Genomic DNA, 25,235 nt, shown 5'->3' on the forward strand with positions numbered 1-25,235 from the left:
AGTTTCTGTCCATATTTCAAATAGTACAAAAAAAAAAGCCATGTTAGACTACTGACCGCCATGTTGAACAAAGCAGCTCTTTCCCAACATTCGTGTTGTGGACCTCGCCTCCCACTGCTTTCTCCTGTGCTCATTCTGTTCCAGCTGTAGTGGCCTCTTGTTCTTTCCTGTGACAGACGCGTTGTGTTTCAGAGCCTGGGTGTGTCGCCGCTCTCTTTGTAAAGACCTGCCCTTCCTAGGCCTTTGCTCAAACATCACCTCCTTACCAGTCCTTAGTACTTGGACTATAGTCATCTCTCTCCCCTCTTAGCTCTCTGTTACAAACGGCTACCTAAAGACACAAGAGCTATGGGGAGAGGAGACCCATCTCTGGAGAAGAGCAGTGCAGTGCAGGAATTGCTCCTTGCAGACTCAGATGTGACTGTGGTACGAAAGACCCTTATCCGCTGAGCTGCTTTCTGTCACACTGGCTTACAGGAGACATGGCTGACTTCATACACATTGGAGCTTTGGGCGACTCTTTCATCATTGCCTTTGGCATCTTCTTTGGCATGTAACAGAACTCTCAGCAAAAGGCAGTGTGAGGTACTGAATGGCGAGCCACAGCTCACGTGCCCTTTCACTGTTCCTAGTCTACAGCCGCCTCTCGCCTCCGTCTCTCTCAGCACCGGCAGCTTGCCGTGCGTATTTGGCGGGTAGTACTTAGGCTGCACACATCCTGTGGCTGCGCCCTGACCCTGACTGTCGTTCATATCCATCCTTCTGCACGGCACTCATTTTCTAAGCCCTGTCCTTCCAGTGTGGCACATACACCTCTGCTTTCCTGTTCTAGGAGGAAACACAAGAGTGTAAGCTGCGGGCGTGGCTTCTTCGTCTTTAATATGTTTCTTACTACTTCTGTGCTTGGGGTGTTGAATGAACCAGGCACAGAGCTGCAGAGGTTTGCTATTAAGGAGGAAATTTTGAATAGCCCAACAATCTTGAAAAAGAATTACACAGTAGGCTCGGGGAGGGGCACACTCATAACTTTATTATTTAAAAACTTAACTAGCACTCAGAGGAAGGACAGCAGGTTACCAAGAAGAGACTTGATACCCTATGAACATATACAGGGGGAGGTAATCCCCCTCAGGAACAGTCATAGGGGAGGGGAATAAGGGGAAAATGGGAGGGAGGGAAGAATGGGAGGATACAAGGGATGGGATAACCATTGAGATGTAACAAGAATAAATTAATAAAGGAGAAAAAAAATAAAAAAAAGAAAAACTTAACTAGCCGGGCGTGGTGGTGCAGGCCTTTAATCCTAGCACTGGGAAGGCAGAGGCAGGTAGATCGCTGTGAGTTCGAGGTCAGCCAGGTCTACAAAGAATCCAGGACAGCCAGAGCTGCACAGAGAAACTTTGTCTAAAAAAATCAAACCAAACAAAAATAATAAATAAATAAATAAATAAATGAAAAAGTTACTAGAAAGCTGTGGTAATCAACATGGCTACTGGCGTTAAGACTGTATGTTAATGAAAACCAAGAACAGAAATAAATGAACTTGTGGGCTTTCCTCAGCCCCCTGTAAATGGGATTTTTGAAAAAGTCACTAAGACATTCAGTGGATAAAGACTAGTTCCTACAAATGGTACCAAGACAACTAGATGTTCACATTTAAAAAAAAATATGAGTGAATTTATGTTAGTTAAGTTACATAACAAGCTGGGCGCTGTGGCATATGCCTATAATCTTAGTATTTGGGGAGGCAGAGGCAGGAGGACCTCTGTGAGTTTGAGGCCAGCCTGATCTGCAAAGCAAGTGCAGGACGGCCAGGGCTACACAGAGAAACCCTGTCTCAAAACAAACAAACAAACAAACAAACAAACAAAAAGTGTGCCTCATACCTTTTTCTTCTGTTGGTTTTACGCATATTGCAAGGCAACAGAAGACACAGCTGTGAAGTAAGGGATGAGCTGTAAAACCAGATGCAGCCCCTGGGTGAGAGAGGCTCTGATTGAGAAGTCCAGAAGAGTTCACTATTAAAAGCCAGGAAATGAGCGGGACTGGAGAGATGGCTCAGTTGGTCAGGTGCTCACTTCAAGGTCCTGCCCCCAAGTAGAAAGCTGGGCATGGTAGCACACACTGTCATTCTAGCACTGGGGATGTGGAGTCAGGAAGGTTCCAGAAGGAAGCTCGCTGACCAGTTATTCTTGTCACATTGGTGGCCTCCAAGTTCAGTTAGACACTCTGTCTAACTTAAATAGGTATGACACAGCTTTTCTGCTTGTTTTACTGATTTACTCAGTGTACCCTAACTTAGAATTTTTTTTTTACTTTTATTTATTTTTGTTTTATGTGTGTGGGTGTTTTGCCTGCATATGTCTGTGTACTATGTACATACATGGTACCCTCAGAGGTCAGAAGAGGGTGTCAGATCTGGAACTGGAGTTACAGCTCATTATGAGCTACTATGTGGGTGCTGGGAACTGAACCCTAACAAGAGCTGTGAGTGCTCTTAACCACTGAGCCATCTCTCCAGCTTGGTGCTGTCTAGCTTTTGCTCCCGATGTAGGTTTCCTTTTTTATTCCTGTAGTTGCCTGTAGCCTTGGTTAACTAACACTGCGTGATCAGACACTCTACTGACAAGCCTTCTGAGGCTTTGTAAGCTAGGGAAGTGGGACAGACAGCTATTTAGATCCTGCCCCGATCCTGTTATTTTGAGGAAAACAGACCCTTGCAGATACTTTAATGCTGATGGAGGGCAAAATAATTTATATATATATATATATATATATAGAGAGAGAGAGAGAGAGAGAATGAAAATACACATTGATTTTTTAAAAAAATTCTGTAATGTTTAGAGTCTGCAGTTCTCTAGGGATAGTGTAGAAGTGTAAGCTAGAACTGTACTGTGACAGTTAGCTTTCCCACTAATTTGGGATTCTGAGAAAACTAGAAAAGTTCCTTTCTCACAGTAACATCTTGTCGGTAATGTACAGCAGTACAGAAGCGCATTCCAGCAGACAAGAGAAAATGAACAGGGGCAAAAGAGCTTTTTTCTAGTTCTTCATATGTTGTTTTAAATAACATTGCATATTGAAAATTAAATGTAAAAGAACACCCAACAAAATAAATATTACAAGAAATTGCATAATAAAAAGAGCACATCCCACAGTACAAGTAAGAGGTGTCTCCCTAACTACTCTGTTTTTGGGAGAGGGGCTTACTGTGTAGGTCTGATCGGCCTCCTGCCTTGGCCTCTCTGCAGCTGGGTTTGCTGCCTAGCTTCCCTTAGGCTCTGCATCCTAACTTTCCAACTCTACCAAGTGCCATCCAGTTCAGACTAGACTGCTCTGTGGGGTTATGAGTTGCCTTGACTTTGAACTGTTTTTCTTCTGAGGAGCTGCTACCACCCCACTTTGTCCATTTTTATCTTTTTCAGCTTGTTACAGTACCACTCCCTGTGTCTGAGGGGCTTCCTTCTCTCTGTCCAGGAGCTGTTCTCTCCTGTTGTGTGTACTAGACAGAAGCTTGGGCCTTTGGTGACACGTAGGCACGCAGCATCTGGCTGCCAGTGTAGAACACTTGTGCCCGTCTCTCCTGGGGCTCAGCACAGCGGCTCCGTGTCTAGTTATGTTTCTGGGGAGAGCTGGCTGTCCGCTTTCTCCCCTAACCTATAGTTGACGTCCCAAATTAGTCTATCAGTTTCAGTACCAAACTCGAATGTTTCATAGACTGACTTTTTTTTTTAATTGGGTGCTCTTAAAAAAAAAAAAAGGTGACCATTTGCATCTTGAATTGAATACTGTAGTTTCTAGTTATTTTGATAACTAAGAAAAAAAAAATCCCTGCTTACATTAGTGTGTCAGTAAGGGAGCAAATAAAACGTGTTCTGGAAAGAGCTTGTTCTCTTCCTTAAGGTAGACTGGTTAGCAGTTTGTTGTGGGTGATGTTATGAATTAATTTGTGATTTACATGGCTTCAGATGTCATCATTTTTCCCCCACTTTCTAGGAAGTAACAGCTAGCAGTCGCCACTATGTTGACAGGCTATTTGACCCCGATCCCCAGAAAGTTCTCCAAGGTGTCATGTAAGTAGTTTGCATTTAAGACTCTATCGAAAAGTCTTGTTTGTCTTCATGTTTTAATCTGCCAACTATGATAATTATGAAAATGTAGGTATAACTACTTACACTTGGCTTCATTTATGAGTTGTTACTTAACTTTCATGACAATGTTTTATTATAAAAGTTTGTCTGTTGGTAGCTACTAATTAACATGGTTGGCCTCATTTTTTGTAGAACACTTGTTTTTTTATTTAAAATGTTTCCTACAGAGAGTGCTTTTACTTTTTCCTTTCAGTTTGTCCTGGACCTCACTCTGTAGACCCCGCTGGCCTCGAACTCACAGAGGTCTGCCTGGCTCTGCCTCCCGAGTGCTGGGATTAAAGGCATGCACCACCACCACCACCCGGCTTGTTTTTACTCTTTAATAGCTACAAAAGCATAATAAAAATTTGATGTTTAACAATCAAAAGCAGTGGGAGAATAGGTTAGTAGGATTTTGTTGTTGTTTTGCTTTGTTTGTTTGGTTTTTTTCTCATCAAATTTCCAAGTGCTGGAAACCTAAATATCAACATTTAAAAAGCAGCTGTTAGAAAAATTTAAGTTCTTGAAAGCAGAAAGCATGCATATCTTCTTTCCTTCAAAGTTGTTTGCTCTTTAACAGGGGGGAACATTTTAATCAACACATTATAATTGATGTTTATAACACTGCAGTTGGGCAAGTGGGATAAGATTTCAAGCGACTGAAGGCGGATTTTCTCCCCTTTTTGAGTTTCAGTGGCTTTTACTTTTAATACATTAGTTCTGAGGAAGGAGATGCAGCCCGAGGCTGCTCATGGAATTGGGAAGCATAGGACCTACAGGCCTTAGTTGTGTGCAAGGAGTAAGGCTCAAAAGAAGCTAAGGATGAAATGCACTTGGGGCAGCCATGAGGCACAAATGGATGAGTCTCTTTCTTTTCCTCTTTCCTTACTAACATTTTCACTTTTCAGTTAAATAGTACTTTACACTTTATTTTTGCTCAGCAATGGTGTGATGAGATACTTTGCGTATAGCCTTTCTTTTGACTATAATTATTTTTTAAAAAAATAATTACATGTGGCCAGGCAGCGATGGCACACACCTTTAGTCACAGCACTCAGGAGGCAGAGGCAAGCAGATCTCCGTGAGTTTGAGGACAGCCTGGTCTACAAAATGAGTTCCATGGCAGCCAGGGATATATAGAGAAGCCCTGTCTTAGGAAAAACAACAACACAACAACAACAACAACAAAAAACCCCAAACCAAATCAAACCAAAAATTGCATCTATGTGCACTATATGCTTTCCAGTGCCTACAGAAGCCAGAAGAGGTCATTGGGTTCCCTGAAATAAGTTAGTTACAGAGGGTTGTGAGTCAGCCATTGTGGGCACTGGGAACTGAACCCAGGCCTCTGCAAGGGCAGCAAGTGCTTTTAACTGCTGAGCCATCTCTCCAGTCCCTTGCCTGTAATTCTTATTCAGAGCCAGGAAAGCTGACTGGGACTCATTTAAAATATTTTTGCTGTATTTCCCCTTTGTTTTAGAGAGACAAGAAGAGATGATACCCTCTCCCTCTTTGTCCCCTTAACTGAGAGAATTTATGATCATTCAATCAGCTCTTTTAAAGACTAGTTTGAATGTTATAAAAAAAAAAAAGGTGGTATGAAAGTCTCCATTGAGTAAATCAGTTTTGGTTTTGACTACCCTAGAAAATTAGTTGAGAGGGTAGGTTTAAATAATACTGCTCTGTAGGCAGGCACTCCCCCCATGGGTCACAGCTCTCTAGATAGACAATGCTGGATATTGCTTAGGATTTTTTGTTTGTTTCTTTTGTTTTGTTTTTCAAGACAGGGTTTCTCTGTGTAACAGCCCTGGACTCGCTTTGTAGACCAGGCTGGCCTCAAACTCAAAGAGATCCGCTTGGCTCTGCCTCCCAAGTGCTGGCATTAAAGGTGTGTGCCACCACCGTCCGGCTAGAACTTTTTTTTTTTAAAGATTTATTTATTGATTACATATACAGTGTTCTGACTGCATGTACACCTGCACACCAGAAGATGGAACTAGATCTCATTACAGATGGTTGTGAGCCTCCATGTGGATGCTGGGATTTGAACTCAGGACCTGTGGAAGAGCAGACAGTGCTCTTAACCGCTGAGCTATCTCTCCAGCCCCAGGATTTTTCAGTTCAGTTGAAAATGCTCATTGAGTGTTTGGTATATATTAGAAGACTGCGCATTAGGAGAGAGCTAGATTTACTAGAGATCTTACCTGATAAACTTGTACCTTGGGTTATATCTGATGTGAGTAACTAAGGTGCTGCTTGTCACTTTCAGAGACCACTATAGCTTTCTAAAAGTTGACAAGTAAGAAAATTCAAGAGTCAGAGATGAAGGGACAGGAGGAACACTGAAGTGTGACGAAGCAGCGTAGTTATGATGTGTCAGGTAGCCTTAGTGTCCCTTGAAAAGTGTCAGGTCTCAGACATGGCTAGCTGTCAGGATGGGCAGACAGAGGGAAGCTGTTTATGTGAAGCCCTGGATCGAGCATGGGCGCTGGAGTTAGCCAACAGTAGGTTAGAACCCTGCTTGTGACATTGCCTGCTGGGGTCCTTTCCTAGCTGTGTGATTGGCCAATTGCTCAATTTCCTTGAATCTTTATTTTGTCATCTTACAGAGACAATACCCCCTTGTACTGCCAGGTTGTTGTGAGAACTGGATACTACCAGTTATCTTTAAGTGGCCAGTTATTATTGGCCAAGCTTAAGATAACTTTAAAAACAATAGGAAGAGGCTTTGAGTTCCCAAGTCTCTCCTCTGCGTTGTAGAGTTCTTTCTTTCCGTGTGTTTGCTGCACATATGTGTTTCCTCACCCCTAAAAAAACTTTTCTTCAACTGATGAAAAAAGAAAAAGAAAAAAAAAAAAAGATGTGAATCTCTTCAGAAAACAGAAAGGAAAAAGTTTTTTAAAAAATCAGAAATAGGGGGCTGGAGAGATGGGTCAGCGGTTAAGAGCACTGTCTGTCTTCCAAAGGTCCTGAGTTCAGTTCCTAGCAACCACATGGTGGCTCACAACCATCTACAATGATATCTGGTGCCCTCTTCTGGTGTGCAGGTGAGCATGCAGGCAGAACATTGTATAAATTGATTAACTAATTAATCTTTTTTAAAAGAAAGCCAAAAGTAATACAGTCTGAACTGAAGAGGAGAGGAGCTGAAGTGCTTGAGTCAGACAAGAGAGTGCGCGTGCTGGTGTGGTAGCTGCTTATGTCCAGTGACCATCGCTCCCTTCTCTGTCAGCTTTCCAGAGGCAGAGCGACTGCTTTTTATAAAGCTTTTTTCTTTTTTTAAAAAATTAATTAATTAATTAATTACTTTATTTATTTTTGGTTTTTTGAGACAGGGTTTCTCTGTGTGGCCTTGGCTGTCCTGGACTCGCTTTGTAGACCAGGCTAGGCTTGAACTCACAGCGATCCGCCTGCCTCTGCCTCCCGAGTGCTGGGATTAAAGGCGTGCGCCACCACGCCTGGCTTAATTTATTTATTTTTATTTTATGTGCATTGTATGTCTGTGAGTGTCATATTTTGGAGTTACAGATAGTTGTGAGCCGCCATGTGGTTCCTAGGAATTGAACGTGGGTCCTTCGGAAGAACAGTCAGAGCTCCCAACCGCTGAGCCATCTCTCCAGCCCAAAGCTTTTTTCTTTACATACAAATATTTATGTTTCCTGAATTACATCCTGAACAATGTCACTGTCTGACAATTATAACAAATTATAGAGTAAAAAGTGAACTATATTTCTAACATCTAATTTATTTTTAAGTATAGTTGTTCAGTACAATATCGATAAATGAAAAAGGGAACCACTATGATATTTAAGAAAAAGGTGAACGTAATTTTTCCTTTATATATATATTTTGTTATAATCACAACCAACCAAAGGTAGCCTGCTGCTTAGGAAGAAATAGACAAGCAAGCAAAAGTTGCAGATCTAAAATGTGCAAATGGAGGAACATCAAAGAGTTCATAGGAACTATGGCTTAGTCTACAAGCCAACCAGAGTTTTGTTTTTCTAGATACATTAAATTGTTTTTTTTTCTCACAAAAGATTATGAAAATAAATAACATACTATCAGGAAAATCAAAATTGAAGAAATCAAAGGTAAGCAGTGAGTTTTCATTGTACCCTGTAACTATTGACCTAGCCATAAGCATAGAAAGCTGCCTGTGGATAACCAGAGCATGCAGAAGCAAGTCACCTCCTTGGTGAGTGCGACCTTTTTGGGAAAATTGTATTAAGAAGCAGTACTTAATCAATGGTTGTTAAAGAATGAACGATTATCTTATGTAACTTTTTGTTGCTAGTATAACATTCAGTGTAAACTTGTATGATTATACTATATCAAAGGCTTGCATACAAAATCTGATCCTGGTTTTTTCCTAAAAGAGCAAAGTTTCAGCTGGGCACGGTGACACATGCCTGTAATCCCAGTACTCAGAGGCAGAGGCAGGTGGACGTGTGTGTGTGTGTGTGTGTGTGTGTGTGTGTGTGTGTGTGTGTGTGTATGAGGGGGGGGAGTATGTGTGTGTGTGGGGGTCTGCAGGTGGGAGAGGAGCAGCAGCGCAGTTTTGTGTGCATAACTGGATAGGAGATAGGTGTGGCCTGCGGGGTAGGCTTAGTAGACAGGTGATGCTGTGTGAATGCAGCGCTTTCTCTAGTATGGAGGATCTGTATGTGACTTAGACACAGAGAGACGGAACATTATACCCAGAATTCTGGCACACGGGCCAGAGGCAGGAGGAACTTGAGTTGGAGGCCAGCTTTGGCTGCATAAGTTCAAGGCCAGCCTGGACTATGTGATACCCTGCCTCAAAACAACAGCAGCAATCCCCAAAGATAGTTACAGTACAGTTTTGGCAACCTTGTTGTGGTATCGGTTCAGCTATCTTAAATCTCATAGTTGAAGTGTTAAAAATTTTTGTCCATCGTGAATCAAACTCCTTAAAGCCCCCCTCCCTGTCCACCATATGCCATGTGTTCAGTAACATCTGAACTAGGTTCCTGGTCTGGTTTTTATTTTAGCGATCCTTTGAAAGATCAGCTGGTGCTCCCTTGTGACCGTGCATTTCTATCCCTGGGTTGAGAGGCAAAGGTGACGTGAACAAACACAGCCGGCTCTACGGTTTCAAAGCGGAGTCTAACCAAAGCTAGCCTGTGTCCCTCCAGTCATTCCCAGGCACAGCCATTGCCGTAGTGTGAATTGTGGGGCTCTCACCAAGAATCAGTTTCTAAAGTGCTTTATAAAGGATTTTAATGTACTATTGAGATGACATTGTTTTTGGCAATGATTACTGTTTTCTGATTCCAGAAAATGATATGCCTCTGCTTTTGATATAGTCAAGGTCTTTGTCAGTCAATACGTAGAAAAAAAAAAAAACCAGTATAATAAAGCAGTGGTGTGACAGGGTAATCCTGAATTATAACAGTAGTGCTCTAAAATGAAACAGCCTGGGAGTTATGGCCACAGTTCAGTAGCTCAACTCGACATTGGCTTCCTGCTGTAAAACACCTCTTTCTATGCGTGTATGTGTGATGCTGACTTTGAAGGCCTGCTATGTATTTGCTTATATATAACACATGTTTTCATATGTATGAGGCACCTATTTGCTGCCACATTATTTTGTAATGTTCTAACACATTCTTTGATGTTCTTTTGGAATGCTTAGGTCTAAAATATTAATATGCCTCAAAATGTTGGAAATTTGTTAAACAATTATTAAGTTGTATACTTCGAGTTTTGGAGAAAATAAGGTGATTTACAGTCATGTTGTTAGAACAGAGTTAAATCCAGTAAATAGTCTAATTTCAGAGGGAGTATTTAATTTGCAAAAATCATTCATTAAGGCCGGGCATGGTGGCACACACCTTTAATCCCAGCACTCGGGAGGCAGAGACAAGCAATCACTGTGAGTTCGAGGCCAGCCTGGTCTACAAAGTGAGTCTAGGACACCCAAGGCTACACAGAGAAACCCTGTCTCAAAAAAAAAAAATCATTCATTAAGGGTAGATTTAGTCAAGATACATTGTGTACATGTATGAAATTACCAATAAATAAAAATATTCTAAAAAGAATATTTGTTTGCTATTAAGAAACTCTAAGATGCTATAGAAAAATTAAATATTTACTTTAAAATATTTTAATTTTATGTAAGTAGCTGAAATTATGTTTTAATTATCTGCATCACAGAGTAATTTATAAGACTGAGCCAAATTCACAACAGTTTTCAGGCCTGTTCTTATTTACATGTGGTAGGAGTACCGGAAGTGTTTAAGTTGGCTTGAGCCAATTTCCTTTGCAAAGTTTGCTGCATTAGCCCAAGGATGCAGCTTGGTGCTCGAGGAGACTTGCTTAGCATACACAGGGCCCAGGCTGGATCCCAGAACGGGGAGGAAAAATGATTCCTAATTCAAACTTATAAGTAATAAATCATAATGGAGCTCATTTAAAATTTTCTTTTAGGTGCTGGAGGCTGGTCCTAGTTACGCGCTCTCCCTAAGCCCTGAGGTCTAGTTACTGTAGCAGCTGACGAATGGCTAGTTATTAATCTGAAATAGAAATTGTGTTTAATGGGGTGTGAATCTGTGTATCTCATTCTCTAGCAGGCTTAGAAATTGAAAGCTCAGCATACTTGGATGATTCAATAAGATGTCTTATTATAGTGACTTCTTTTTTGAAGATGTTGCTTTATTTTTAACACTCACAGATATGTGGGATATTTTTCCTCCTTAATTTCCTCCTTATTGTCTTTGCTAATAAGAGTTCATAAGTGGGCCTAACCTTATACTCAGATTGTAGTTTTTAGTGCCTAACATATTATTCACTGATTTCTTACTATTTAGAACAAAAATGACTAAAATAATATTTTCTTCTAAATGAGAGCTGCCTCAGGTATTTGAGAAATACCACTGGCTTAGAATGAACTGGGTAGCTAATTTCTAGTCTGGAGCTCCAGCCTTATGTTATTTTATTTTTAGGGATGATAGGTTTTAAGCTCAACTTTATACTTTGACTATTTAGAAATAAATATAGGCTTATTCCTGATTAAAACCTTGTGTCTTCAGTGGGTCTAGATTCCAATTCTTTTTTTTCCCCCCTGTCTTTTTTGCCACTATTTTAACAGCAAAGTGTACTGTTTATTTTTTCCTCTATGCTCTGAATTAAATGTATGCTTGTTAGGCCCTGTACGTTGCATTTAATATTTGGCCCTTTGTTTCTAATCTCTTTCAGAGCAAAGTAAAGGGAAATGAAGTAGAATGTTCAGTCTCCATATAAAGCTGTGTGTCCTAAAGCCATTCGTTGGTGTGCAGATTGTGACTCTTGCTGAACTCTTTACCTGACAAGTGCATTAAGGTGCATTTGTAGTTTTAATATCAATTTCTCCAGCTCCCCAAATGGGCTATCTCTAAGACATAGGTTTAAACCTTTCTTCCTGAGTGTTCTTCTGTTTTTGTTTTGTTTTTTAATATTTACTTTTGACAAGTTCATGCATGTAAACACATATCTTGATCACCTCCACCCCATACATAGGTGTGTTATTTCAGCTTTGCTTTAGTATCTGAAGTCAGAGGAGAACTTTGACTTGAGGGATTTCTTCTCCAGGCTTCCTATGTTTTATTGTCTCTAAACATGAAAGAGTTTGAGAACCTGCCAAATGCCTGGGCACCGTGCTGAGTGTCCGTAATGTGAGTGTAGCTTCTGTCTAGAGCATTCAGAAGGCCAGTGGAGTCAGGTATCTCCAGACACAGTCCGCCTCCTTTGAGCTGATTGCGGAGAACCACCGTGATGACCGGTGCCACACACTTAGCTGCCCCTCCTGACTTCAGGCTTGTCAGCGTACCACCTGGCTACATTTCGCTGCTATTCCTTAGGCGCTGCTCTCTTGATGCCACTTCTGTGATAAAACACATAGCCATCCCCAGGCCTCTCCTCTGGTCTCTCTCTTCTCCCTGTCACTTTTGTTTCTTGCCACCCTAAATGGTACCTTCTTTTTCCAGTTGAGGTTCCTTGTATTTGCCCCTAGAATTTACTGTCTTCACATTCAGCATCATCTGTGAATAGGCTGTTCTTTCTCTCTTGCGATCTACTTACCCTGGTCTGACCATTTTCTACAGTTCAACTTACCCTCCCATTGCCTCAAAAATCTTTTAAACCTATAAGATATAAAAATATATTTTTAAGCCTTTATTATAAATACTACATTTCTCATTTGGCTGGCCTTACACTGTTAGTAATAGTTTGTCTCTGCATATAGATTGTAACTCTTCAGACTAGGCATCCTATTGTGTGATGTTTTGTAGCCTTTGCAACTCCTAGTACAGTGCTGGGCTCAACAACTAACTGGTGACTTTCGGAAGAACGGAAATCATGCCTGCCTTTCTCCCTAGCATCAATAAGCAAGATAGGCAAGAGATTATGTTCTCCTGATCTCCTGGGAAGAGGATGTCTAACTAAAAGTAAAAAATGCTTTTATTTCGTATACAGACATAGAAAAATGAAAGATACCAAATTCATTTTTCTTTCTCATCAGGTTGCTATATAGGCTTTATGTGTAGAAGGAAATGGGGAAAAAAATCATCTGCCATAGAAGACAGAATTAGTTCTTTTGTTTTAGTTTTGGGTTTTTGAACCAGGGTCTCCCTGAGTAGTCCAGGCTGTCTGGAATTAAACTCATGATCCTCCTGTCTCAGCCTCCTGGGATGACAGGTGTAAACTCTAAGCCTGGTGACATACTTGGATTTCCCATTTAATATGGAGTTCTCAAAAACAAGCGAGCACACCAGCCTGAGCTGCAGCTTTCTCATGTGAAGCAGGGCTGATCTTACCAAGGCTGCCATGAAGATGAAATAGAGTAGTAGCACTCTGGAGAACTGTGTAAACCTTAAAGAGAGATGGGATGGATGCCTGGACAGACGGACAGACAGACAGACAGAGAGATAAGCAGATAGATTAATCTTGTTTGATTTTGTTATACTGATGTCTTCACTGTGTTTGCTTTTTATAAAAGTGCTCCTCTGGGAGTACATTTTAAAGAATTATTGTAATAATCCATATAGTGACATCTCTGTCAGGCTTACATTCTTGCCCGGAAAGGGAATGGATTTATATCCTACCAAAGTGATGCCTGGGCTCCAATTAAAGGCTCACACAGGTAAACCTACCCAAAACTGGAGCTGTCAGGTCATCCTGTGGGGAATGACATTGACATCAATCTTAGGCCAGAAGATTGAGGAAAGAAATGAGTAGTTGGTGACAGGTAGACTGACAGATTCTACTGTTCCTAAATGTGACTGTCATTTCTTTTTGTTTCAACAGTTTCATGAAAATGACTTGCCAGGCCGTTAGAGTAACCACTGAATATATTTAATTTGCTGGCTGTTAACATACCTATGTAACAGGAGTATATTTACTTACTGGAGCCAAAGCATTTTTTTTAAAGACATTGATGACAGTTGGTTTTGGCAGGGCATCTGTGCGTGCGTGCGAGCATGTGTGTCTTTTGTCTGTAACCCACTTTACTTCAGGGTGTTTAGAACGGGCCCACAAATTACTGCAGGGACAGACATCTAACTTCTGCTTAGTTTAGGAAAGACAGGGTTGAGAATTTTGTAGTAGAGAACCGAAGACACAGCAGGCACTTGTGGCGCAAGTGTGCTGGCTGCGCTTAGCACAGGCGGAGAAAACACCAAGAATGGCAGATGATGAAAGTACGTGACCAGCTGCCAGGTTAGAATTGTGTCTCTAAGAAGAAAGCAGCAGGCTTAACCAAGGAAGTAGGCGCCAGGACGTAGTCTCACTTCTGTTCTTTACTGAGGTCTTGGTAGTTTACTGTTGTATAATTGCATATCAGAACTTGGTTAAAAAAAAAAACTTAATAAGTCTTATTCAGCCTAATAACCTCATAGTGAATAGTTAATTATCTATTTTAAATAATCCAGAAGATCTGAGGGAACATTTACAGGGAGGGTTAGATCAGTCTTGAAAGACCTACCCTCAGATATTGAGCTAATAGAAAAGCCTGAGGTTTCAGTGTTTGCCTCAATACATAAATGTATGGTGATGTCAGCTTTCAGCACATCTCTATAAACATACCGGGATTCCTCTGTGATAATTGAAGAAGATAATTATAGAAGAGGCTCAGTTAACACTTGTAGTGTATCTTATTTAGGTGCTGAGGATTGAACCCAGGGCCTTGAGCATCGTAGGCAAGCTCTTTGTCATAGAGCCACGCTCCCGGCCAGTAAATGTGCTTGGTGTTGGAAATATGTGCTCATTTGTTGAGTTGGGTTTTTTTGTTTTTTACTTTCATCCCCCTGTTTTCCTACCAGATTGTGCTTTGCTAACTCTGCATTTTTTCCTAAGAGTGTAACTTTCTCTGCCCCCCACCCCGAGACACGTTTCTCCATGTAGCCTTGGCTGTTCTGGACTCACTTTTTAGAACAGGCTGGCCTTGAACTCACAGAGATCTGCCTGCTTCTGCTTCCCCTAGTGCTGGGATTTTACAGGTATATACCACTGTGCCTGGCAGATTGTAACTTTCAAGATGGCAAATTATTCTTACATATTATAGACCCCTGCTGTTTAAAACAGGGAAAAGCAGAAATGTTTGGGGAAAGCATATTTTGGGATACAAAAGAAATGGGTGAGCTAAAACCTGAGCGCCACCTGACAGTAATCTTAACACTCCCTGATCTAATTTCCCCTTATTATTTTGTAACACTGTTCTACTATCCTGCAGTGTTTTAGGTTCAGAGTAACAACACTTACTTAGTACACCTAATCCATGGAAGAAAGTAATGCTTTCCCTGCTTATAGAGATCAGATGATCTATAGTGTTCTGATATGTAAATGCTTAGGTCTGACTACGTTAGAAGCCTTCTGAGGTAGTTGGTTTCGAGAACTGCCAGAGTCTCCTCAGACAGATGTGTGGTGTTGATAATTCAAATACAGTGATTTTTGATAAGCTGGTTTTCATTTTCCAAAATGTTTAACTTTCTTTAAAAAAAAAAAAAGATTGATTTATTATTATGTATACAGTGCTCTACCTGCATGTACACCTGCAGGCCAGAAGAGGGCATCAGATCACATTATAGATGGTTGTGAGCCACCATGTGGTTGCTGGGAATTGAACTCAGGACCTCTGGAAGAGTAGTCAGTGCTCTTAACCTCTGAGCCACCTCTCCAGCCCAAAATGTTTAACTTTTAATGAAAGCAAAAACAAATTTTTATTTATGTGACATGCACACCACAGGAAAAATAACATTTGCTTTTTTATTTTTATTTAATTAACTTACTTTATATCTACTGAAATTTCCCATCCTTCCTGTATCAGCCCTTTTTCTTCTCTCAGTCCTTCCTCCCCACCCTCCCCTACGCACTCCTCCTTCTTTTCTCTTCAGGAAAGGGGAAGCCCTCATGAAATTCAGCTAGTCCTGGCATATCAGGTTGCAATAAGACTAGGTACATCTTCTCTTATTGAAGCTAGATTAGGCAGCCCAGGAAGGGGAAAGGGGCCCAAAAGCAGGCAGCCCAGTCAGAGCTCCTGCTGTTAGGAGTCCACATGTAGACTGTCACATATGTGCGGGGGGCCTAGGTCCGTCCCATGCATGTTCTCTGGTTGGCGGTTCAGTCTCTGTGAGTCCCTGTGGGCCCAGGTTCGTTGATTCTGTAGGTCTTGTGGTGTCCTGTAGGACCCCTCTGGCCTCTACAATCCTTCCCCTCTTCAGGATTCTCCAAGCTCCACCTAATATTTGGCTGTGGATCTGCAGCTGTTTCCATTAGTTGTTGGTGAAGCCTCTCTGATGACTGTTATGCTAGGCTTTCTGTCTGCAAGTATGGCAGGAGATCTTTAGCAGTATCAGGGGTGGGCTCTTCTCTTTCATGACGAAGGTCTTAAGCTGGACCAGTCATTGGTTGGCCACTCCCTTAATTTCTGTTCCATCTTTGCCCCAGAACATCCTGTAGAAGGGCATATTGTAGATTGAATGTTTGCCCTGGGTTGATGTCCCAATCCCTCCATTGAAAGTCTTGTCTGGTTATAGGAGATGGCCAGTTTAGACTCCAGAACCATGGCTAGGAGTCTTAGCTAGCGTCTCCCTCAAGATGCCTGGGGTTTCCATCGCTCTAGATGTCAGCTCATCTCAGCCACGCCTCTGCCCCCCATTCCAGTTGTCTCTCTCCGTACTCTCTCCCTCTGTCCTCCCCCGACCTGATCCCTCCTGTTCCCACGCCATTTGCTTTAAGTTTGTACAAAAAAGGGTTTTCCATTCGTTTGTAAAACTAACACTGGAAACCGGATATGGTGGCTCATGCTGGTAGGATTTGCTAAAAGAGGCGGAGGCAAGAGGATCGCACCTGGGCTACACATTTGCCAGGCTTGGTGGCGCACACCTTTAATACTAGTACTCGGGAGGTAGAAGCAGGCAGATCACTGTGAGTTTGAGGCCAGCCTGATCTACCCAGTGAGTCCAGGACAGCCAAGGCTACACAGAGAAACCCTGTCCCCCAAAATAAAACTAACCTTGGAAGTCTCCTTGGACAGCCTTTCACATGTCTGAGGGGCCCTTGGGTGTAGTAGTGCTCCCTCTCCACCTTACTGCTGTGTGGAAACATAGGCCTCGGTGTTCAGTAGCAGGCAGTTCTTACCAGTTAGGACAGGTATTTTAACAACACTTTACTGGTAATTTTGAGTTTGTTTTGTCTTATTTAATTTTTTCTACATATCTTTGGGGCCATTCATGAATTTGTAAACTGAATAGACGTTTATAGAGGTACTCTTAATTCAGAATGCAATTTTATTTTTGAAGAACTCTGCTTTGTATGGCTAGAATAAAAACTGGCAAATATATTAAACACACACACACACACACACACACACACACACACACACACACACACACTTTGGGGCGTTGAATGTGAGTGGACATGAGAATATAGGGAATATATGAGAGTGAATGTGAATCCCCAGAAAGCTTGCTGAGCACTAAGAGAGGAAGGAGCCATGGTTCTAAGGTCAGGGGGGAGGTGGAGCATAGTGGTACTTGCTACAGAGTCAGGAAGGTTCCATCGTGTGCTTGCTGTTGTACAGGCCCACAGCCAGTTAGTACCTGTCTCTTCCTTCTCTTGAGCAGTCTGGCTGGCAAGGGTGTGGCCTTGGGATTTTTTACTCGTTTCTGTACTTGCTTTCTCCAGGGTGTTGTATGATAAAGTGGAATGAGTTGGTCTTTGATACTTTCCTATGATGTCTCAACACACTTGTTTTGTTCTGTTTTCTTCCCCTGTGTTCAGAGATATGAAAAATGCTGTAATTGGAAACAATAAACAGAAGGCCAACCTTATCGTTTTAGGAGCTGTTCCAAGGTATGCTTGTGTCGAAATTGCTTTTTGCCATTCTTGCCAAGTTTCCTATGTCCTTCTTACTTCAAATATAAGATCCCCTACACTTATCATATTCTTTCTCGTTTTTAAAATAAATTTGTCTTTAAATAAATGTCTTAAAGTACAGTAACCATTTCTAAGGAAACATATATACATAAATGCCTGTTTCTGTGCGTGCGCGTACATGCGTGCGTGTAGGGGACATCAGGGCTCATAGAATAAGGGAGATGGTGTAAGTGGTGGAGGTTGAGGACTTGAGAGTAGCTCTTTGGCAAGCTGGCTCAAACTGGCATGGGATGATTAGAGAGAAGAAAGCTTCTCATTCACAAAGCACTTCACAAGGACTCTGAACATTTTCATTAAGAAAATTAGTAAGAGGCCCTCTTAGTACTGCTACTCTGAATTCAGGGTCCATTTCTACTTTGCATTTAAGATTCAATAGAACTCGGCATTGGGAGTCTTCATATCCTGAAGGGACTCACCAAGAAGTGGTGGGTAACATGGGGATGGTGCTGTTTCTACAGAACTACTTGCTTACAACTTTCAGATTTATACTTTGTTAAACTGAGATATTTATTTGTACAAAGTAAGACAATCTTTTAGTTTTTTTTTTTTTTCCTGTCTCTCAATGTTTTCTCATTGAATTAGTGGATGGTATAAATAAATACTCAAAAAAATCAAGTTCAGATAACTATATTTTTATTTATTTTTTCACTTTTTTGAGATTATAATATTATGCTATTTTTGCTTATCTTTCATCTCTCCAAATCTTCCCTCTTGCTCCACTTCCTTTCTCTTTAAATTTATGCCCTCGCCTCTCTTTTTATTAGTTGTCGGTGTGTGCAGATACATGCATGCATACGTGCACACATACTCATTCCTAAATGTGTAAGTTCACCCTGTATGTTGTTACTTGTATGCATGTTTTCAGGCCTGACCAATCTATACTGGGTAACTGGTTAGCAGGCTTTTCTTTGGAGAAGCCTCTGTCCTGTTGGCAGCGTTCCTTAGTTGCCTGTTCTTTATGTAGGGCTGAGGCCTTGTGAGGTTTTCTCTGTCCATGTTAGCTTATCTGTTGGTGTCATCTGTGTTTAGTCATGTGGTGAGACTTTCTGGTGCAGCTTCTGACATTCCTAGGAAGCACAATCTTACAGCAACCTCCCTGGTCCTCTGCCTCTTACAGTCTTTCTGCCTGCTCTTCCACAGTGATCCCTGAGCGTTGGCTGCAGGAGCTATGTTGTAAATGGTCAGTTGGGAGTGTTCTCTACAACTCCAGCCTTTGCTGTGTCCACCATATTTTTATTATGTGGGATCTATTTCCCACACTGCTTTTATTATACTACTTTGTTACATTAATTACTTTTTGTTTTACAGTCTGTTTACCAAGTCCCCTTATTTTTTAGGTTGTTGTATTTGCTTCAACAAGAAACCTCAAGCACAGAGCTGAAAACTGAATGTGCGGTGGTGTTAGGGAGTCTTGCAATGGGCACAGAAAACAATGTCAAGTCTCTACTAGACTGCCATATTATCCCTGCTTTACTACAAGGTATGTGGGGAGCAGTTTCTACATATTCTGTTTACAGTGTTAAGTTGTGCATGAAAGAGGTGTCTTATTCTTGGAGGTGATAGCGCACACCTTTAATCCCATCACTTGGGAGGCAGAGACAGGTGGATCTTTGTGAACTCAAGGCCAACCTGGTCTACAGAATGAGTTCCAGGACAGCCAGGACTACACAGAAAAACCATACCTTAAAAAAAAAAAAGAAAGAAAGAAAGAAAGAAAGAAAGAAAGAAAGAAAAAAAGGAAATCGATCAAGTGTGTTTCATATGTAATTTCTTTTACTAGGACTACTATCCCCAGACCTGAAGTTCATTGAAGCTTGCCTCCGATGCCTACGGACAATCTTCACCAGCCCTGTCACTCCAGAGGAGCTGTTGTATACAGTGAGTTTGAGGATCAAGATAAATTTGTTTTTCAGTGTGTTTCTAATTTGTCCTAACCCTAACTGTTAGCTGTATAAGCCTCAGCAAGTATTTGACTTTCTGCTTACTTGGAATGTTAAATGTTGTAGACTTTGTAAATGAGTGAGTGACAGTTACACCCTTTGAGGACTTGCAAAATGTTTTTCAAGGCTTATTTCTGTGTGGTGATTATAAATTAAGGGAGTATGTTTTTCTAAATTGTGAAGCATTTCAGTTTTATGCCTTGGTAATTTTATACCATAGAGGCAGTAGAGAATTTAAAAGTGTTAGATGTCAGGGTAGTGGGTGGGGTGTGGGCAGCCACAGAACTGTTTAGTGGACTAGCTGACTGGACTGTAGCGGTCGGCTGGGAAGCCACTCAGGCACTAAATTCAGACAGTACAGTGAATAAGGGGAGGTTTGTATTTGGGATCCTACTTTTCTGACAGGTAACTAACTGGGGGCAGTTATGTAACTTCCTTGTTCTTTCTATCTTGTATGAACTACAGGTACAGAAATTCAGTTGACAGAGAGGGGCACACATGAGGAACCGGGCTGGGGGTTGTTGGAAGAAACAGAGGGAAGAAAGGGAGTAGATTAGCAGGGAGCAGAGTCTTGAACCTGGTCAGCCCCTTTCCCTCCACTCAGTCTCAGCCTTTTGGATTTTTCTGGCTGTTTTGAGGTCTTAGGTTTTGTTTTGTTTTTTACCACTTGTGACAGCACAGAGAGTCACACTAACATGTAGGCAAAGGGCAGAGACTCCACTTTCAGGGAATTACAGCCTTCTCTTTTCCTACTTAGTCCTTGTGTGTCTCGGCTGCCCTTTCTCCCTCACCTGCTGTTTCTGTCTGTAGACCAGCATAGTTTCTTGGGGAAATTTGTTAGGTTGCAGACTTCTGGTTTTCCTCAGGCTTGCAGAGTCAGACTTAGTCAGAGAGCATCCTTTGGACATAAGCCTGGCTTTGGAGCGGGGTCTACCTTCACTAAAAAGCTTGAGCCAAGTTTTCTTTTCTGTCTGGCTCAGTCTAAGAATCCCACTTCAGTTTGTAATTGCTTTTTGGTTGGTTGGTTTAGTTTTCATTTTTCAGAGACCGAATTTCTTTGTGTAGCCTTGGGTGTCCTAGACTGATTTTGTAGACTAGGCTAGCCTCAAACTCACAGAGATCTGCAGGCCTCTGTTTTCCCTGGTGCTGGGATTATAGGTGTTTAACATTGATCCAGGCATGTAACTGTTTTGCATTACAAGTGGAAGAAGATCTTGGACAGCTTGGCAGCAGGGTTCTCCTTTCCTCTGCCACCAAGTGAGCAAGACAATGGCCTATAAAATATTTTTTTGTTTTTGTTTTTGTTTTTATTTTTATTTATTTTTATTTTTTTTCCTCCTTTATTAATTTATTCTTGTTACATCTCAATGGTTATCCCATCCCTTGTATCCTCCCATGCTTCCCTCCCTCCCACTATAAAATATTTTTATGTGTATGTATGTGGGTGGGTGGTGTGCATGAATGTGTGTATACTTTCGTATATATGGTCCTGTTGTATGTGTGTGTGCACACACACTTGCATTGGTGTCCTTGCACACGTGAGGCCAGAAGTTGACATTGGCTGTTTCCCTCAGTTGCTGTCCACCGTACAGATTGAACCCAGAGCCTGTAGACTTGAGCTAGTTAATCCAGCTGGCCTGCTTTGGAGCTCACTCTCTCTGTTCCTGGGGTGGGATTGCTGGTGGTTGCTGTGCTTCCTGGCTCTTCTGTGGGTCCTGGGAATCTGAACTCCTGGTTCTTGTGCTTGCATGGCTGCTTGGATAGCAGGCACTTTACCCACAGAGCCATTGCTCCAGCCCACTAGTGGGCTCTATGTGAAGTGTCCTGTCCTGGGTACATTGAAAGCAGCTAACTGGCGTTATAGTTGCTACTGGTGCTTACCATAATATCCCAAGACCTAAACTGTTTTATATGGTACTTCTTCCGTATAAAACTGTGTAACAGTATTTGTGCTAATATGTCACCCCATCACATTTAATTTCAGGATTGATTTTTTTTCCTACTCTTTGCAATGCTGCTGTTTTATGGTGAGAACCTTGGTTACTTTTGAGAGAGAAGTTAAGTTTCTTCTTATGTGTTTTATTTGCAAGGATGACTACGAAAACATCTTCCCATATCCTGTGCTTGAACAGTTTTGATGGTCATGATGCTTTTATTTTGTTGTTCTTTAAAGAGACTTGATTTAATAAGAGGCTTTGCTGTGTACTTGCATGTAGAAAGACTGTCATGTATATGCTTAAGGCCTAAGTTCCATGTTGCTGTTGGCTCCTTCCCTTCCATCCAGGACGCCACGGTGATCCCGCACCTCATGGCGCTGCTGAGCAGGTCCCGCTACACCCAGGAGTATATCTGCCAGATCTTCTCACACTGTTGCAAAGTAAGAGCCAGAGAAACGTTCTCACTGTAAACCTGTCTGTCCTCTTGTAACAAAGAGCTGCTTGTTGAAACCTGGCACACTCTGGCTTGCTCTCTGCTGGGAGTGTGACACTGGGGCGAGTGCTGTTTGCCGTCTCGAGCAGTGTGTAGGTTTTGTTGACTTGAGCATACTGTTTGTGTCCTTATTGAGGGCTTTAATCTGTTCACTTAAAGGAAGCGCTGAGGGCAGTGTGGGAAGAGTGCAGAGCAGTGGCTCCTCGCTCCGCCCTCCACAGCCCTCCATAGCCCTCCATGTGCTTAGTGTCAGAAAGCTCCAATTTCTGTGCTTTAAAAGGCTCCCATTTTTTTGGGGGGGGGGTGCCTATTTTGAGACAAGGTTTCTCGGTGTAGCCCTGGCTGTCCTGGAACTAGCTCTGTAGACCAGGCTGTCCTGGAACTCAGAGATCTGCCTGCCTGTGCAATACTCCCAAGTGCTAGGATTTAAAGTGTGTCCTTTTTTTAGTATGAATTTTGAGAGACAGGTTTGGACCTTAGAGAAAAATCAAGAGACTGAGGAATCTAAAATAATTAGGGAGCATTCATCTAATTGTCCCATGGGACAGGACAACTGAGAAAGCTCTTGTGCTGATATGACCTCTAAGATACATTGTGAAGAGAATTTGAAGGATTAGAACAGTGTATTTAATACTCTACCCTTTGTGTAAAATGGGATAAAACACACACATGCATTGCTTATATACAATTTGTTTGGTCTATTCTGGTTTTTGTTGTTGTTTGTCTTAAGACTCACTATGAAGACAGGCTGGCCTCAAACTGCCAGCCTCCACCTCCAAGCGCGGGGACTAAAGGTGTGCCCTACCACCCCTGACAGCTGCTCTTATTTAAAAGCTAGGCTGGTTCTGAGTAATGACCCTTCTGCTCAGCCTTCAGACTAAGGGATTATAGGTGGAGGCCACAGTGCCCAGCTTTTTTTTTTAAGTAGGAATGAAATATCTTATATTTATGCTTGTGAGCCTAGCCTTTAACAGCTGAGCCGTCGTCTCTCCAGCCCAGTATGAAGTACCTTAAAGAACAGAACATCATAGTTAGGTCCCTCATGTCACAGAAAGGCTGGCTTCAGAGTAGAGGGAGCACAGGTACAAGTGTCTGAGGCAGTCCTCTTCACTCTCATAAGCTCTGCCAGGGTTTGCACTCGTATTTTCTTACTGTTTAGTTGTTTTGAGTTCTTTGTATAGTCTAATGTCAGATGAGTAAGCCTTTAAAGATTTTTTCCTGTTCTGTGACTGCCTCTTCACATGTTCAGTTTCCTTTGCTATACAGAAGCTTCTCAGTTTCAAGAGAGTCCAAAACGAGACCTATTTGTAGGAGACCTGGTTTTTTTTGGTTTGGTGGGGGTTTTTTGTTTTGTTTTTGTTTGTTTTTGGTTTTTTGTTTTGTTTTGTTTTGTTTTTGAGACAGGGGTTTCTCTGTGCAGCCTTGGCTGTCTTGGACTCACTTTGTAGACCAGGCTGGCCTCGAACTCATAGCAATCCGCCTGCCTCTGCCTCCCCAGTGCTGGGATTAAAGGCGTGTGCCATCATGCCGGGTAGGAGACCTGTTTTTTACTTGACTCCCTGTAATCATCTCCATCATCATGTTTATAATGAGCAAGCTGTTTAAACAAGTCAGGTCATTGAAAGCATTTGGAGCAGTGCCCATCACACAGCGAGCACCTAGTGGGTAGTGCCCGTAGTTGTGTGCAGGTGTGTAAATGAGCTGGGAGGGAGGAAGATGTGCTTAAAGCCTGTGCCTTGAGACTGTCATCAAGCAGTTATAAAGGATGCTGCACTCCATCCTGGATGCATAGCCCTGGCCGTTTATCATTGTAACCTAAGGTTGTACACAAGGATATATCCACTATTCTCTCTCAGTCACCTAGAGGATGTGGGTTGTGACTCCTTTGGGAGTCAGATATCAGCTATCTCGCATATCAGATATTTACATCATGATTCATAACAGTAGCAAAATTACAGTTATGAAGAAGCAGAAAAAATAATTTTGTGGTTGGGGCTCCCCACAACATAAGGAGATGTATTAAAGGGCTGCAGCATAAGAAGGTTGAGAACCACTGACTTAGATTTTTTTCCATTCTTTATTCTTGAGCGGTAAGGAGGGAGATATAGACATGCCATGGGGCAGTTATGGCAGCATACAAACACACACACACACACACACACACACACACACACACACACCTGTCTGCCTTGCTTTGAGGTCCAGTTTGTTCAATCATAGCACAACTGAGAACTCTGTTCTGGGGAAATGTAATTTACTTTAAGTAAGTGTGATTTTATCAGAATTGTGACTTTTGTTAATGTGTTATTATATTCTCTTTTCTTGCAGGGGCCAGATCATCAAACAATCTTATTTAACCATGGGGCAGTACAGAATATTGCTCATCTGTTAACCTCACCCTCTTACAAAGTAAGTTGTAAAAAGTTATGTCAGATTTTATCTTCATTTTCATCAATAAAAGAAGCCTGCATATTTTATTGCTTCTTCTATAGGTGTGATCAGGAGTAGGTTCCCATCCATCCATCCATCCATCCATCCATCCTCCATCCATCAGGGTGTTTCTTCCATCAGTAAAGTGGTACAGGGCATGTGTAACCACTGCATGTTCTTCTCTTGGGAAAGTTGTCCTCTTCTAGTCTTTCACGACATTTTCTGCCATGAGTTACGGATTTTCATTTGTGAAATAGTTATTTAACGTTTCTGTAGCCTGTTTGTCGTGCTGAATTCGTTGCTTAAACTGATGCCTCCAAATGTATAGGAGCAGTGGCTTTGGCTTTTGTATTTGGAACCTTTCTTTAGCTACACAGACACAAACCTACAGTATATGTTTACATACAGATCAACATCTAGAATATAGTCTGTTTTGTGTTTTGAGTTAAGATGTCAAAAGTTTTCAGGCTTAATAATTTTCTTTACTGTCTTTTATGTATAGATAAGCAATATTACAATCCATTATTAAAATTAAGTCAAAACATTTGCTGTTCACAGTTACCTAGCTATCAGGCTGTAGAAATAGTGGGGCATTGTCCTGTGTCTTGTTAAAACCAAATTAGTCAGAACAAGGAAGCACTAAATTTTGCTGTCTGTCTGATCGTGGTGACAGTGGTCTGCTTTACTGACTTAGTTTCCTTACTGGTAAGTCTCCGCCTTAGACGTCTACTGCATGCTTATTGGTCATGGTGAAAGCTTAGAAGATAGGAATGCACATGGCCCTGCCCACAGGGACTCACCACCCTGTCTCTCAGCTTCATGTCTTCTGTTATTATGATTGGTGGTGGTGGTGGTGGTAGTGGTGGTGGTG

At 41.8% G+C, this 25,235-nt stretch overlaps 1 protein-coding gene across 2 annotated transcripts in view; it reads left to right on the forward strand.

Moving 5' to 3' along the window:
- ARMC8 (armadillo repeat containing 8) overlaps positions 1-25,235 on the forward strand; it is a 93,374-nt gene that overhangs the window by 16,217 nt on the left and 51,922 nt on the right. Inside the window, exons 2-7 of one of the 2 annotated variants that reach the window (XM_084753547.1) lie at positions 3,997-4,073; positions 17,409-17,480; positions 18,902-19,044; positions 19,345-19,442; positions 21,789-21,881; positions 24,263-24,343. In XM_084753547.1, the coding sequence (XP_084609673.1) occupies positions 3,997-4,073; positions 17,409-17,480; positions 18,902-19,044; positions 19,345-19,442; positions 21,789-21,881; positions 24,263-24,343 (564 nt within the window). The remainder of the gene's footprint in view (positions 1-3,996; positions 4,074-17,408; positions 17,481-18,901; positions 19,045-19,344; positions 19,443-21,788; positions 21,882-24,262; positions 24,344-25,235) is intronic. The other variant, XM_084753548.1, reaches the window with a different exon arrangement.

Source organism: Acomys minous (genome assembly GCF_964271855.1).
Source record: "Acomys minous genome assembly, chromosome: 13".
NCBI classification, from domain to species: domain Eukaryota; kingdom Metazoa; phylum Chordata; class Mammalia; order Rodentia; family Muridae; genus Acomys; species Acomys minous.